Source organism: Pseudoliparis swirei, chromosome 1, assembly GCF_029220125.1.
Source record: "Pseudoliparis swirei isolate HS2019 ecotype Mariana Trench chromosome 1, NWPU_hadal_v1, whole genome shotgun sequence".
Classification (NCBI taxonomy): Eukaryota; Metazoa; Chordata; class Actinopteri; order Perciformes; family Liparidae; genus Pseudoliparis; species Pseudoliparis swirei.
In genome coordinates, this window is record NC_079388.1 from 17,021,056 (window position 1) to 17,038,102 (window position 17,047).

The 17,047-nt window shown below is 44.4% G+C and overlaps 1 protein-coding gene across 3 annotated transcripts in view; it reads left to right on the forward strand.

Moving 5' to 3' along the window:
• Window positions 1-12,876: 12,876 nt before the first annotated feature.
• Window positions 12,877-17,047, forward strand: part of arid1ab (AT rich interactive domain 1Ab (SWI-like)) — a 58,392-nt gene continuing 54,221 nt past the window's right edge. For 2 of the 3 annotated variants that reach the window (XM_056418266.1, XM_056418350.1), the window contains exon 1: window positions 12,877-14,131. In XM_056418266.1, the coding sequence (XP_056274241.1) occupies window positions 13,229-14,131 (903 nt within the window). In that variant the 5' untranslated portion in view covers window positions 12,877-13,228. The remainder of the gene's footprint in view (window positions 14,132-17,047) is intronic. The other variant, XM_056418428.1, reaches the window with a different exon arrangement.

The following is a 17,047-nucleotide window of genomic DNA, read 5'->3' on the forward strand; positions in this document are numbered from 1 at the left end:
CTGCAGGAATATGATCGGAATATCATGGAGTGTTTTTATTTATTTATTGGAGAGCCTTATTTTTTATAGCTCGCCTACCACATCCATGGTTTCCAGAATTCATCAAACTAATCAGAAATTAAATAATTTCAGCACCGAATAGCTACGGCTTAGTTTTAAATGTCACCTGAAGGGCATGTTGACTTTGTTAAAATAGGAATTAAAATAATATTCTATTCAATTTCCACTATATTACATTATATCTTATACGGCTATGTAAAGTTGCATATCCCTCTTAATAAAGGGGCATTTTATTTGTACATGTGTGTACACGCAGTAGGCACTATTTTATTCTCAGTGAGCACTTAATGGAGTGGGCATTGAGTTTGGAAAGAATTTGTTATGTAGCCAGTTTTGTTGAGTGAATTGATATTTATCCACTCAGAAATGAGTGAGTCATTATTTTATTATGCGATAAATGTGTTCACTATATTCAGCAAACTTGATGCCCGGTTTAAAATGGAATATGAACTCCAGTGTGGGTGCTGTGGGCCTGCTTGCTTTATAGGGCTTTTCCACTCTCTCTCTCTCAGTTCTGCCTCTTGTGTTTCTCGGCCTCTCTCGCTCATTTAGTCAAGGCGGGAGTTTACAGGAACAGCAGGCAGGCAGGGCCTTGTCACACCGCGGAACAACACAGGAATGTATTGTATGCGTTAGAAAGACAGGACAGCTGGGGCGAAATAGTGCGCTAAGTTCCCTAAACCTGGCCTGCGGGTGTTGGGACGCAGTATGGAAACTGGCCCGCAAAAAGACAATAGGAATTAACTATTACAGTTTGTTTTACGGGACGTTACGTATCGCCTTGCGTGTCGTTTCGTGCTGTAAAACAAGAGTCACACACAAGCACACGCAAGTGAGCCGCGGAAGGATCCTTAAGGTTGCCAGTGAGTGGTGCGGCTCTGAAAGCACACACAGTAAATTGAGGCTCCGGCTGCGTGGAAAACCCGGACTGGAGTTTGATTTTAATCTGAAGGAAAAACACATTTTAAAAGTGGAAAAATAAAAGAGAAAAGTGAAAATGGTTTACTCTGACGAAAAAATATGTTTTACTAACATTTCAATAATAAAATTATTCATATATTAAATCATTCTTGCTGTTTTTAGCCTGTGTGTGTGCTAATGAAGTGCCTGTGTGTCGGAGGGAGCGGTTGCTGTACTATGACCTCTATCTAGACGTGACAATCTCTGTCTCAACTGTAAGAGCCCAGAGACCAGCTACACAGAAACTGGAACTGGTTATACTGGTGGTCGGTTACCTGGGACCTCCTGGACCAGTTTGCAGTCCACAAAATATCCCACAGAGATAAAAACCGCACCTCTGAAAACTCTGCACCAGCTCGGCAGACATGTTGTTATGTTGTGGGAAAGTTAGCATGACGTTAGCACACGCTAATAGGCCTACACATTATGAAGCAGTGAATAGTCTTACAAAACAGAAATCTACTCTAGATATTCTTCATACAGATACATGCATTTCTCTAAATTCATACGGTGCTCTGCTCACATTTCAATATCAAACGCCGGAATATTTATAATTTCACTTCATGTGAAGACTTGCTTTGCCCTCACTCTACTTAACACTTGTTACTGTAATTTGCGTATTTAAATATTAACCCCATGTTGTCCCCATTATGCTGCTGCAGCAGTCCATTTTAATGTCAAGGATTTTATGGTCAAACAGGAGTGTTAGTCATTAATTTCGCATGGCATAATCAAGTTTAAATGCATGCTGAGCAGCTGGGGCAGGCCTATGACAAAACCAGAGCCAGTTTAGCTGAAGAGCACGTTGAAGGCCAGGTCTGCGTGACCACAGACATGTTTGGATCTACCCATATCTAGACGGCGGCCCTCATCCCGTACAATCTCTCCAGCCCGCCCGGACTGGAATGCCGCCACTGACAGCGATTCTTCTCTGAAACAACAGGGAATTATTTGGAAAGGGTGGCAAAATCAACACACCGTCTGTCAATTATCCCCCTGCTATTCTGGGTGCTTTGGTTCCACTGTGTGTTCGGAGCATCAAAGACGTCGGCCTAAAGGGAGGCAATGCACAGTTTAATCAAACATTCGGGTACCTCTGTGTTCATCGTTAGTGCCGTTTCAAAGAAATGACACATTAAGAAAAACCATGGGGGAAGTCACTCCCATTGGAGCAAGGAGACTTCAAACCCATGCACATGTTCCTGTTCCTTTTTCCTCCTGTTTTTAAGACACAGGATTATGCATTTAGGTGCAATTGATTGAAATGCAACCAAGAACATTTTTTTGGGTGCACTTAAAAGAGATAAAATCCTCTCATCCAGTTCTGCATCCCAGAGAGCATTCCGTTCTGTCACCCCGAGGATGGAGCCTGACGTCGTAGCCAAGAAAAAAACATATTTTTGTTGATATTATTCCCTATATCGCAATAACAACACTATACTACTGATGGGCCAGCGCTTGTTATCAAGTGTCAAACAGTTACAAAATGTTTCGTGACATTTGATAAGGGATCGGAGGGGGAAATGTTAGTCGTGGCAGTGCTGCTGTTTTGATTGGGACTCCATCACTCAGTGTGTTTATTATTGGGACTGCGTGCTTCTGCCTGGCCTGATAATACCCCTTTTCTACCCAGGCTCTTTCTTGACTATAACGTCTGGTTGACACAAAGTGCTGCCACGCGGATGGGGGTTCACCCATCCCTTGAAAGCTCAGCTGTCAGTGGTTACATAATAGCAGAGCCTTGTTGGGCTCGCCGGACGGCTTTGTGCGCCTGTCACTGAATGTGATTGTGGGTAAGATTAAGCGGCGGATGAGAAGCCACAGTTAAGGGGTTCCTACCTGGTCTCCAGCAGAGCCCACAGAACAAACAGAATCGGAGTTTTTTTGGAGAAAGCTTTATTGTGGCTCGGCAAGACTCGCTTCCCCCTTCTCACAGAGCACATTGTGTTGATGCACAGCGCCTCTTGCTCACATGCCTGATGTTTAATGTATGGCCTCGCTAAAGACCTCCGAGGGAGAATGTCAGCTGCATGGGCGCCCGAAGAACTGAGCACACCAAAAGTAAAATATTTGAACAAGTGACATTAAACAAATGCTTCTTTTTTTTCTCTTCCTCTTCTTCTTCTTTTTTCTCACATGGATTTGAAGCTAATAAGATAATTCATCTGCACTGATTCAAAAACCAAAGGCTGTGCTGGAATTCTGTAGCCCACAGCTACAATCAATAACTGCTTATGAAATATCATGTAATGTAATGAATTCACCCAAAAAGGGTGTGTGGGGGGGGGGGGGGGGGTGCAGCACATTTGAAATCACAACCCAACAGTTACACAGTCAAGCCACTGACATGCATGTGATTCCAGTAATCATGATTTAATAATAAATGTGTTATTGAGCTTGAAACCATAAAAATCATGGATAGTTTATGGGTGGCGGGTGAAGGTATGGGGGGGGGGGATTTATTGTAGGGAGACCTGATTTCCCCAGGGCTCGTGGTGTTAATTCAGTGTATTATGCCACTGTTTATCCAAAGAGGGGGCATGAGCTGCTTCATCGGGGGTACCGGAGGGTCCGGCCAGGACTGCATCCCTTCAAAGGCTCTGAGTGCTCCATCTGCGGGCTGACAGGCGTCCCTTAGGCCACTTGATGAGACTCTGCTTCCTCCTCCTCCTCCTCCTCCTCCTCTACTCTCTCGGTCTCCCTCTCTCTGCAAGTCCACACCAGCTTTTTCCTCTCTCCGCTGCTTAGAACAGAGAGCCAAGCCTTACATTAAATCTGTGTTTCTGCATAACCGGCCTTGTATGTTTTTTTCCTCTTCTTTTTTTCCCTCGGCCCTCCTCTGTGTCTCTCTCCTCTTTTCTCTTGCAGTGGAAGCAGCGCAAGCCGAGCCTCCCAGTGCCTCACTATCAGCGCTCGCTGCACAACCTGAATTCTTCCAACACAACAGCGAATGAACAGTGTTGCAAAAAAAAAGAGGAGGGGGGGGTGGTATACTGTGTACCGCACGGCAGTGCCATTTAAAGCTGTGACTATGGAAACCCCTCGGTCTCCCCCCCTTAATGTGTGTTTATGTTGCCGGGTTTGACCGACAGATAAAGGCACACTGGGGAAAGAGCCTCTTTTAAAATGCATTGTTTTCAGCACCACCCCCCCCCCCCCTCCTTTTATTTTCTCTTAAAATAGGCAGGTTAAAATGAGGCAGAATAAATTACTTAAAGCTTTATTTCCCCCTCTCTTTCCCCACTGTCTTGATTTGTACAGTTGCAGGAGAGAACTTGCTCTCCTCTGTGTCTGAAATTAAACATTTCTGTTCAATTCAATTCAATTCAGTTTATTTGTATAGCCCAATTTCACAAATTACAAATTTGTCTCGGAGTGCTTTACAATCTGTACACATAGACATCCCTGCCCCAAAACCTCACATCGGACCAGGAAAAACTCCCAAATAACCCTTCAGGGGGAAAAAAGGGAAGAAACCTGGAGGAGAGCAACAGAGGAGGATCCCTCTCCAGGATGGACAGATGCAACAGATGTAATGTGTACAGAAGGACAGATTTAGAGTTAAAATACATTCAATGAATATGACAGAGTGTATGAATAGTTCATAGTTGTTCATTGTTGTGCCTAACTATGTTCTTCAAGCTCTTTTTATGGGAACAACCTCAGTGAGGATTGCGTATACTGTATGTGGCGCCGGCTGATATCAAAGGAGGAATATCAAAATCTCTGCAATCAGACAAATCTTTCGCTTCAAAAGGTTCATGCCAAAGACCTGTCACACCGGGTTAATAGTCGAGCATATATTGTTTCTTTAATTATTTTCCCGCGTGAGCATGAAGGTGAAGCAACAATATGTTAGGGACGCTTTTATTTTGTTGTGAATCCACATTATAAAAGCTGTTCTTCCTTATTGATTTCTCCCAGTCCAAACAGACATTTGAGGATGAAGGGGGCTACAAAACAAGTGGAATCCGTCCACTATTTTGCACCTTTTCGGTATCTTTTAAAGTGATTTTTCATTCTTTCGCCTCTCGTCTCACGCGGCGGGGCGACTGAAAGCTTTTTTCATGAATCACTTTCAGTTTGTAATGCTTCTGTAACCTAATGCTAAGTTGTGTTTGGGCCAGTTGTCTGGAGGAGACAAGCCATGCTACACAGACACATGCCAAACAAACCCTTGGTTGGCACTATGATGTGGGCATTATGCCTTTGCCAGCCTTCACTCTGTCGGGCCTGTGCCAACCTTTTATAAATGCCCTATTTGGCAAGAGCTGTGCCCAGCAGTGTCTCTTAAGGTTCTGGTTCAAATACCCTCTTCAAATGTGAACCTGATCCAAATCCTAAATGATACAAATGATGCGTTCCAAATTGTAAGCTCTCATATCATATTCAGAGAAAACGGTGGATTATGTTTTATCAACTCGACTGGCAACAGATGGAGAAAAACTGGAAAGTCATATGCACGGCCTCGTTTTACTTTATTGTCACACATTAAAGCAGATTTTGTTCGTTAATCTCAGCATCCTACTGCCTCTCCATGCGTGGAGAAAAAGGTGGCAGCTGTGTTCACGGTTTGTTTTCTTGGTATTCAGCTTGGAGGTGTGACACCGAGAATCGCAGCAAAAGAGCAATTACAGCTGAATGTCCTCTCTTTCATCAGCGTTTCAATGCAAGGATGTGAGACCCCACCTCCAGCCAGTGCCTCTCCTATCTTCAACCTTGCCCTCAAGCCAATTATACATCCCAAAGAATGGTTTCTGCCCTCAACAGCCTTGCCGTTCCCTATCTTGCAGCCTCCCCACAGGGTTAAGATAAAGTTTTTTGTTTTCACAGTGGACTTGTGGGTGGTGCTGGACCCCCTTCAGACCTCACTGTCCCAGCATAGATACAAAAGGCCACTTCTGAAGCGTGCCGTCCCACTTGGGGAGAATTCCCATCACAACTGAGGGGCCCTTGGCCATATACGTGCCTTTACTTGGAGGCCCTTTCTGCAAATATAGCTCCCATCCCCCAAACCCAATTGTAGCCTGATGTTGACTGCATGCAAAGATTATGTTTTATATGCCAAACTGAATTCTCTGTTGCTGTTTCAACACCGACTCCGCCGCCTATCTCCCATCAAACCGCGATGCGAATGTCTTCCAATTTCTCTTCATCGTTGCCCTTTTTGCAAGTTAAGGCACTCATGCTTGAAACAGCACAAACATCAGCCTCCGTAAGTGTGAAGAGTTCAGGCACAACAAAAGCTGCATCTGTAAACAATAGGCTAAAAAGAGTGGGACAGGAAAATGATTCAGACGGTAACAGCTGAAATACATCCAATTTCAATGTATGAGAAGATTGGTCTCTTGAGCATCTCAGCAGCCCAGGGAGTGAATTACATCAGCCGTTTTTCAATATAATGCCTTGCATCAACATACTGATATTAAACAGAAAATGGTTTTGCCATAAAATGCTCCTCTAGTTTCTACATAGACTCTATTTTCCTTCCTGGATAAGTACAGCGGCTTTGCTTTGCTTTTTTCCTTTTTTTCTTCATATCCATTCATTCACATCCAATTCATCTTCTCAGCCTGCCACAGTTCATATTGATATATGCTCAGGGGCGGTTCTGTAACAGGTAACTTAATCACTCCGTCTTCAACATGTCAATTTCGTCCATCTCTCCGCCAGCCCACTCCGCTGTTCATCATGTCTGCATTACAGTTCGCTATTTCACCTCAAAACAAACGCAGGTCCCCTGACTGCCCCCATTGATTGCAAACCTATGGCTTCTGAATCACTAATTCAAACGCGCATATTGGGTTCAATTATAGTTTTAAATATTCATAGCCTGCTCTAACCTTCTATCTTAAACGCACCGCATGAGCTGAATCTAAAGAACCATTCTATCAACCTCACGTGGAGCGCAGCGCCCTACCCATAATACACAATTGTGTTTTATTGTCACCTTATCATTCTGAAAAATATAAATACAATTTCTATTGACTTGTGATTTGCAGCCACAAAAGTTATCTGGGGAAGCATTTTGAAGCTGTGGCCCAGGGGGAAGCGTGATCCAACCTTAGAACCTTAAAACTCAAGGTTGATCCCTGGCTCCTACAGTCTAAAAGCGAGCTATATTCATTTTCATGCCCATTCCATCAATTACTTTTTTACAATGATTATGTTTCACAATGCCAATTTTCCTGATGGTTTATTATGTTTTATTATATTTGTCTGAAAGACGAACAGGACCGGGACACTTTTGTGATTATGTGATTGGCTCGGAGGGTTGGCTGTACTAGTGGTATTGAGAAATCAAAAATCTGAAAAATACTTTTTTTTTAAGGAAAAAAAACATTCCATTAAAAGCGTTGTTTAATGTTTTACTAAGTATTTAATGTGTATATTAGCCTACATATTTCATCTGTATTTACCATTTATTCATATTACCATTGTTTTTAGAATTTGTAATCGATAAAAGTAGCCGTATGGATATGATATGTTTGGAAAAGCTTGGTTAATGAAAGCTAAATTAATTAGATTATGACAATTGCTGCAATTGGGAACTAATCAGCTGACAGTTGGCAAGCTAGCTAGCTCAAAGAAACTTTCCCCCTGCCCAATATTGTTTTATGGCAAATGATGCAGGCGGGGAATCAAAAGCACAAAGAGGAAGAGGAAAGCGGTGAAAGACTTAGTGCATGTTCCTCGCTAGCGTGTTACCCCTTAGCTTGACTGCTAGCACCACCTGTTTTGCAAATATTTAAGATTTAGCAAAAGACTTTCCATATTTCTTGGGGCCCAAAAAGATTAGAGAATAAACGTTCTTTTCTCTCCTCTTTATTTCGGGCCCTACCTCACAGGACAAAATGCTCTGTGTGATTTACAGCGATGCAACTGTTTCTCAGGCGAAGAGGAGCTCACATACTGGGCCCTGTGACCCGCAATGGAGCAGCTCCCAGTATGCGGTGATGAGTCCCCTCACTACAGAAAGGATTCCCAGCACAGTTTCTTTTCATGCCCACTGGAAAACGGAGAGAGCACTTCTCTGTCCTTGCAGGGCGCACGCCGTAGTTCCGACTGCTCTTCACCTCGCCGGGCTTTGATGAGATTGGGGTCCTTCCTTCGCTTCACTTGAACGTGAGAAAATAGAGAGTTTAGAATTCAGCGCCGGTGCCTGTGTAACTTTGGACTTTCACAGATTCAAAGAAGAAGAAAAAAAGACCATGAAAATTATCACCACACACACACACACACACGCACGCACAAAAGGTATATCGAGCTCCAGTGTAACCTGAATATGTTCCATCACCACGGTCTATTTTCCCCAAAGGAGAGGATTTCTCTGCTTGGGAGATAACAATACAAGGAGAGAGGAGAAACTGAGTGAAAGTTGAGGGTGAGATCTTGAAAAGTTTGATCCCATTGGATCAAATCAGGTAAGAGCAATTGATGAAAGAATAATCTGAAATATGACCTTATAAGGCAGCGAAATAATTCCACAAGTGCTTTTTAATACCCTCTCATCTATCAACGCTGTACGTTAGGATTAAACGTATGCTGCGGCCCTGACTGTGACGGGAGACTGTGTGTTTTCTTCGCCTTTTTTTTCAGGCCAATATAAAACCGATTGTGCGCATTTATTCAGGAACCCAGGAGGAAACCACGTGGGGCTTTTTTTTTATTGCACATTCCTTATTCCTGCACTGTTTACAAAGTGGTGGGTGTGTGTTTGTCAGGTGTAAGTTTAAACGGCATGTTACACACACGCACACACACAGCGTCTGGGAACAAGCCGGATGCCCATTGCACTTCGCAAAGTGGCACTTCCTTCCTCTACACACTCCAGACTATGCGTTGAACTGCTGCCTGGCAACCATCTGGACAGGACCCAACTGTGGTGATTGTGTATGTGTGTGTGTGTGTGTGTGTGTGTGTGTGTGTGTGTCAGGACAACGTCACTGTGGGATTGCCACTGATGTTTGGCCCAAGTATGTCTTAATGACGGACTCTTGACGGCCATAAATTCTCAGTGTGTACGTTATTGTCAGGTATGAGCCGTGTTGCTGTTGCACACGTGGGTGTGCATATACCGTGTGTGTGTGTGTGTGTGTGTCTGAATTGAACTCCACTCTTGTTAGAGAATTCCACGCCACATTATTGGGTTGTCTTGGTGATTGCATGGCTCCATTCCCAGACTGGATCCCAAGGGATTAAAAGAAAAGAAAAACTCCTGAATGATCAGTCATCAGTTACACGCTCAACAAGAGCGACACATTTACTGTTCAAAGCTGAGATTCATTGAAGAAAGTTACTACATTAAAAATGCATATTTAAGAATATCAAAGGCTTAAATAAATTAACAAAGTTGGTATATTTTGGCTTAGTTAAGTTCGTAAAACATTTATGGCCATAGCTTGTCCATTGAAATTGGTGTTTTGCATTCATAACTCTGTGACATGAATAATGACTTTTTGCATCTCCACACGTAGTTTGTCACGACGGCTCTCATTGTTACTTTCTTTTTTCTTCACTTAAATATCTCTTGTAATAAGTTTACAAGAGGAAAAAGGCCCAAGCTGCTCCCTTGGTGACGGTCGGGGGAAGCCGCGGCATCGGGCCGAAGGTGATGCATCATGGTCATCCTCGCAGGGAGGCGGCGGTGGGGCACAAGTAAACACTCTTAAATCATCATCCTGGGACAGATGGGGAGGGGGGTGGGTGGGGTGGTCACATGATCTCCCCCCCCCCCCCACACACTTAATCAACTCTCAGAGGGGGGAAAAAGCCCAAATGGGACAAAGTCCAGGCAGAATTTGTGCAACAATCTTGAAATTAATTCATATTTTCTACTTTGTTTGAATGATTCTCAAGAAGACAAAAGACACGGCACGGGGCACCATACTCTGAGACCATGTGGGAAGTGTGAATCTTATGCCACATGAGCCAGACAAGATTATGACAGAGAGCTTTTCATTGTCACACTTTTTCATCAAGTCACTGGGTGACTGGTGGGTGTTAACAGTTATAGTACAATGAGGCCATATGAAAAATAATTGTAATATTGACTCTAAACTACTGTGCCCCCCCCCTCCCCTTTTCCAACCCAGCTTCAGTATTTCGCAGTAAAGGGCTTTGCTTTTCAAGTCATATCAATAACAACAACCACAGTGTCCCTACTAATTTCGTGTTAAAGAATCCTCTTGCTTGTTGTTGAGCTTGTCTGGACATGCAGAATTGCATTTTATAGCACGCCATATCCTTGTAAAACAAGAATCCCATAAATAAATGCATGCAACTCTTAGCTGCACAGGAGGTCTTTAGCATCATGGTGATGCTCTCCCACAGAGATGTACCTTATGATCCTGGTTTTTAAGTCACTTTGCAGCTGCACAGAGCCCTGCAGACAGCTGAACAACAGATACATATTTTTCAAGGTGAGTGCTGAAAATACAACACATATCTAAAATAAAACCCGCAAAACTGAGTATAGAAAGCAGATTGTAGTGCTGTTTTAAAAAAATTGGAAAGAAGGAAGAAGAGAGACTGCACCCCTTGATAATAAACAGCAAGTTTATGCTAAAAAGAAAAAGAAGCTCCCTACCCCCTCCTCCCTTACAGCCTAGTTTCTGCGCTTTCTGCTACACGCACATACACATGCACACACACGTACACACACTCCTCCCATTTAGCCTATATAAGCAGACAGCAGCTGAGCTGACCCCCTCCACCCTGCATACTCTCCTTTATTAAACATACACAAGCTGTCTTTGCAGCTTTAAAATACATGTGGATATTTGTGTTGGTTTCTCAGTCAAACTTAAAGTAAAAGAGGATCTCTTTTCCACCGACAGTGTGAGCAGTGTGAGCAGAAAGCCCCGCATTATAGAGAGAAAGGGCTGAGCAGAGCAGAGCTGCTGCTTCCCATCCCCCACATTCACATAGCAAAGTTCTGCTGCTTTTGCAAGCGGCGATGCTGCCTTCACGTGCTCCACCCGAGGCTCGGAAACGCACAATGTCGCAGCGCTTGGAAATAACACATACTTTATGCTGAAACATAAGTCGGATTTTGTTCTCTCAGCTTGTTTTTTGATGTATCAGTTTGATCTCAGAGCTATTTAGCGAAATTAAAAGCATAAATTGCCCATCTCTAATATGTTTGACAAGAAAACAAACGAATAGAAAATAATATGTCATGCATGCCCTCGTTTTGCAAGAATTGGGTGCATATACTGATGATGTATTTACCACACAAGACCCATACTACTTTTATAGAATTATAATAGCAGTTATCTTTCACGTGATCCTATGTTGAACATATCAGTTGTGACTATGGCACTGTTCTACTCAATCCTATAATAACCTATATGTTTACATGTGAATTGTTACATTACTGTTTGCTGCGGGATGAGAAGAGTGCCCTATATACACTTGGTGGAACTATCAGGGGCTCATGAGTCTGTTACACTAGTGTATCTTTACATCCCTGAGTCTAATGCCATGTGTGTGTATTGATGTGTGTATCCCAGATACACGCTGCGAACCAACTTTGCCACATCTCACCGGCAAAACGAGACAGGCTGCGGTCGACAACGTCAGACTTTTCCTTCAACTGGTTTAATTCGGTCCTGTTATGTGTCATTCGTTTCTGACTCAGGGCGTGATAGCGAGAGTTCCGACCGCACTTGAAGGCAGCACGAAGGCTGCTGCCTCTGCTGCTGCTAGGAGAGCGCGAGGCAGGCAGGCAGAGAGCACGAAGAAAGGGGGTGGGGAGCGCGCGAGCGAGAGAGAGAGCGAGAGAGTGGTGGAGAGACATAGGGTGTCTATTCATATTAATTGTATGGGGCGATTTTATGCTTTCTCCAAATCTCCTCTCGCTCGCGTGCGTTGGCACGCGAGTTCTTTTTTAACAGACAACATCTCATGTGTTTGATTTCAGTGGCCTCGATCTACACTGTCACTTTTCCACCACCACTGTTTCTCTTTTTTGTATCTCCACTTCCTGCTCTGTGACTGGCTCAGTCCATCCCCCATCCTTCTTCTCCTTCTACCCTCTCTCTCTCTCTTTCCCTCTCTTTCTCGCACACACACACACACACATACTGCACAGGTTGTGATTGTATGCTTTCCTCTTACTTTCCTCCGCTGTACTGACTCCTCTCTCATTTGCTGTCGGTCGACACATGGAAGCAGTCACTTCCCACCCATTAGCCCACTCTTAACAGAAGATGACATTGTAGCCCTGTTTTATCCCCTCCACTCCTTTTACGAGCTAATCAGATAAAGTGCACAGATGAATGCAACACAGGGGAACACGTGCATTAAGCTGTTCTTGTAATCAGAACAGTTGGGACTTGTAACAGAAATGAAGGGAAACTATTTTAATTGTTTAATAGTATAAAACCGTAGACGCGAAGTCTGAGGCCTCGTATGCACATGTGGCTTTAAGAACACGAGTTAAATGTCAGACTCCTTGATTCTGTTTACTGAGGAAAGACATGGCTATTGGGCTTTGGGACTTCCTGTATCCCGTGCACATTGCATCAATCACAGCGTACATTACACACACACTGCGTGGGTTTTGAAGCGTGTGATTTATTATATATTTTTGGAAACAAAATCCGCCCCCTAGGAAATATTCAATTACTTTAGGAATGACCAGTGCTTTACTTCAACAACAAGGCTTTTGTAGTGCGTCGAGTTCAGTTTAAAGCGCATTAAGACCTACAATAATGTCTCTTCTTTGGGTATAAACAATGTTGTTATTGGAGAGGGCAGTCCGGATCCAGTTTTCACCGCCTACTCCGCTCCGGGTTTTCATTTTCTCCCGACATGTCGGTAAGATGGCTGTGTCTCGCGGAGCCTCGTGCTGGTTTGGTTGATTTCTAGCTCGCGCACTCGTTCTGTAACAGAAGCCCCCCCCTCCAACACACACACACACTCACTTGTGTCGGCGAAATTCATTTCCCTGGCTCTGTATTTATATATTTTTTCTTTCACGAAACTTTCCCCTCTCTGTTTTGAGTTTAAACGGAGTCGCGGTGGATTACCGGATACCGGTCCGGGCGGAGGGCAAAGGGGGGAATGAACCGGGACAGCGGGTACGTTGTTATAAGTATAATTGTATTTATATTCAATGGTTATTCGGAGTTTGCTTGTGAGTGAGTCGCCGTGCTGAGAGCGAGGTAGCGAACGAGTGGGGGGAGAGACAGAGAGCGATATCATGGCCGCTCAGGTCGCTAGCGTCGCCACTCGCAACACTAGCCCGCCATCCGAACTCAAAAAGCCGGATCGGGACCCACAGGAGGAGTCGGTACCGGGAGAGAAACAGCATGAAAATAAGGAACCGGGACCTGACGGCGGATCTCCCGGCCAGAAGGAGCTGCAGGACGGGACCGATGCTGGAAACGCTGGGGGAGGAGGGGATCCTGACATGAAGAACGGCAACGGGAATTCGCCGAGGGTAAATAATAATAGCAGTAATCAGAATGATTCAGGCGGGCCCGAGGGGAATAACCATCCCGGAATGGGACACCACCACCCGGGCCCCTTTCCTCCACCTCCTTACGGTTACAACCAGCACTACAGCCGGGCCCCTTTTCATCAACATGGCGGACAACAAAGCCCTGGCATGGCAGCTGCATCGGGGCCGGGCATGATGGACCCGTACCCCCCTAATTCACACGAACACGGCTACCCCAACCATTATAACAACTACAGCCCTTTCCAGAACAGGACTTCTTATCAGGGCCAAGGATACGGGGCCATGAATTCCCCGCGTAACAACCAGCCTCCGGCAGCTGGGGGGCAGCCAGGCAAGCAGCAGCCAGCAGGAGGAACCACCGCTATGGCTGCCTCCTACAATAATCAGAGGTATAACGTGGGAAACCAACAACCTACGTCGTCCACGCCAACTTTAAATCAGCTTTTGACATCCCCCAGCTCCGCCAGGAGCTACCCGAATTACCCCCAAGGAGACTATAACAATCAGGAAGGGGCCAGCAAGGGGCCAGGAGACATGGGCAGCAGTCAGTATGGTGGGGTCCATCCGGGTTGGCAACAAAGGGCCCAACATCAGCCTCCCATGAGCCCGGGAAGCACTGGACAACCTCCCAACAGAAACCAGGTAAACTCCACGTACTGCACGGTCACAGCGCGACTGAGTTAAAGTCACCAAATAGCTCAGAAAAAGCACAGCAGAGTTGCATATTGCATTGGACCAGCCATTGTCTATGTAGCAAGAGCTCTAAAATGGCTGCCTCTCTCTTTCTCCCAATACCACCCCCCTGCAACAGTGTTTAGGCAGAGAAAGAAGCCACATATTCTGCTAGAAACAACTTCCCCGAGTTGTTGGTGTGTGTGTCCCCGCTGGGTACAGGGCAAGAGTTTGACTAAGTAGAGCAGGAGTTTGTCAGGAGAAAGTCTGTCTGTGTGTGTGTGTGCGCGTGCAGAGGGAGATAAGGCGACACGTCTTCGCAGTGCTTCTTCAGCCTCATTGTAGCTTTTTAAGTGCTGTGTAACCTGTTTTATTTCTGCGCGAATCGGCGGTGAAACGGCGCCTTTTTTTTGTTGGTGTTGTGCTCCGATTCGGTGCTATCAAAGTTGTGTCGATAGCTGTCAAGGTGCAAAGAAAAAAGAAGAAGATGCAAATGACTCGCGATAGCAGTTAAGTAGCATTTGCATAATCATTAGGGGAAAAGATCCCTCTCGTCGGTTAAAAAAGAGCCGTGTCTCTCAGTCCGGCCAGTGGCAACAATCGCATCCGCTGTAAAGTGTTTACTCGGATCAAAGTGTGATTGTGGCCGCGATTGATTCGTCTCGACGGAGGTGTGTTTTTTTTGTTTTTTTCCCTTCATTCATTTGGGGCTCGGTTCGGCTCCGTTCGGCTCCGTTTCCTCGCGGCTCTGCTCCATGTGCCGGCTTGTAAACACGGCCCCGCCGGTTTGCAGTTGGCAAAGTGCAGATTGCCTTTGCTTTGGGATTTGAATTATGGAGGTAGAAATCCTGCTGTCAGAGCCAGGAGACAGTTGGTCTTAGGTTGACATGCGAGCCGAGATCTGATTGGCTCTCCCATCCCTCTGCTCTCGGCCATTTATAATTGCATTTAATGGAGGGCTGCAGGAAAAATACAGCCCCCCCTTTCTGCCCGGTTATGTGTTCCTCCACCGTGTTAAGGCAACGTCGCCTCCGTGGATTTTCATCATTAAAAAAATAAAATAGAATTGATGTATTATTATATATTTTTAGCATTTATTTTTGCTGTGTGCATAAATGCATCTGCATGTGCAGTGTTTATTTCAAAATATTAACTGGCTGGTTGTATCTATTTAAAGCATTTTGAGAACACATTTTGTTCAGTTCCACCCACTGCAGTAATTTGCATGATGACTGTACTCACGAAGAGCCACCATTGTTTTTGTATGTTTAAGTGAACCTTCACCTCACTTATATACTGAATCACATCTTTACTGTCATTTTTAGCTGCTGACCTCAGACATACTCGCGTCCCCCCCTTCTCTTTGCTGTTGGGTACACCGTGTGCACTGCTCATTGAAGTTGGCTGACTCTGGTACAGCAGATAGAGTAGGTGTGGCCATGGAGCTTGTTGTACAACTGTGTTCTCCACTGTTTCCAGATCAGGAGTTGAGGAGTCTTGCTCGCTCCAAAGTCTCGTGGCCATGTGAGAGGGTTGGACTGGCTACCGTTGTGTTTACAAGCAACCAAGGTGTCAGCAGAGTGTCACAGCTATTTTTCCCCCCTGCAGGTTACAGTAGCTTAATTTGCTTCCACATGCCGAGAGCGTTACCATGTCAACAGTGCTCTCTCTCTCTCTCTCTCTCTTAGTGTTTTTCCTCTATTTTTAAGTCATTGTCTACGTCACAGGCAACATTTGTTAAGTGTGCAGAGCTACCTTTTCCAGGAAAAGGACTATTTTAATCATCTAGATATATGCAACGTTAAGAGTGACACCATGTTGCACAGCATTGTGCCAAATCCGGAATGCAATCTATTTTGGGTGAAGAAACGTGTAAAATGTTTACTTTGGCCCTTAGACGCTATTTTATTTGCTTCTCTTTATGACACATTTTTCATGCATTCTCTGACTATATGCAAATAATGTTCCCACAATTGTCAAATGTTGCTCAAGGCATCTACAAGTCAAAGATGACAAAACTATCGTGACGCAGGTTGTGCTTAGGCATGGGACGATCTCAAAACTTCGTCACAATTATGGCCAAAAATAATTCTGATTCAGGATATGATTCCAATAAATCCTCAAAATAGGCGTACAACTATCACATGTCATTACAACATACTGTCATCACTCTACTATGTTTAGGAAACACATATTTTCTATTGCATTACATGACACATTTTTCATTAGCGAACAGCCGTTTCAGCGAACAATCATAAAGCCTACCTGCATAAATATATGACGCATACATTCATAAATAGCAGCAGTGTGTCCGTCAGCTCTTTTGGGACATGCAAACTTCTGTATTTTTTTATTTTATTTCTTCACCATGCTGTGTGTGTATTGATTATATTATTTCTTCCTGCACAATGGTAGACATCCAACGCTTTGCTACGTTACTTCCAGCACAAGAGTCGAGGGCAGACTGTTCATCTCCATGTGACACCAGCACGTGTTGCATTTAAACTTGGAGGTGCAAGCGAGTCACACATGTTGATTGCTGCTTCACAACACGGTAAACTGTGAAGCTGCACAACGAGTTCTTTATGCCAGAAAAGGATTGGGTTCTACATGTTTTCACCCAAATGTTCAGATATACTGCGACTTGACAGCAGAATCATATTTAAAAAGGATGAACGATAAAAATAAAAAAAAAGGATAAGAAATGTTATGTCTGGTTCTGTAGCGCTGTTTTGATTGCTTTTTTTATATTAGTCACCTGTCTGCAGAGAAGTGACCGTACTCCGCTTTAATTGAGGTAAACCGGGTAAATTGACAGCATCTCAGTTGGTGACGCTTTTTGTTTAGCTGAAGCTGCTTTTAGGTCATCATCACAGGCACATTTTC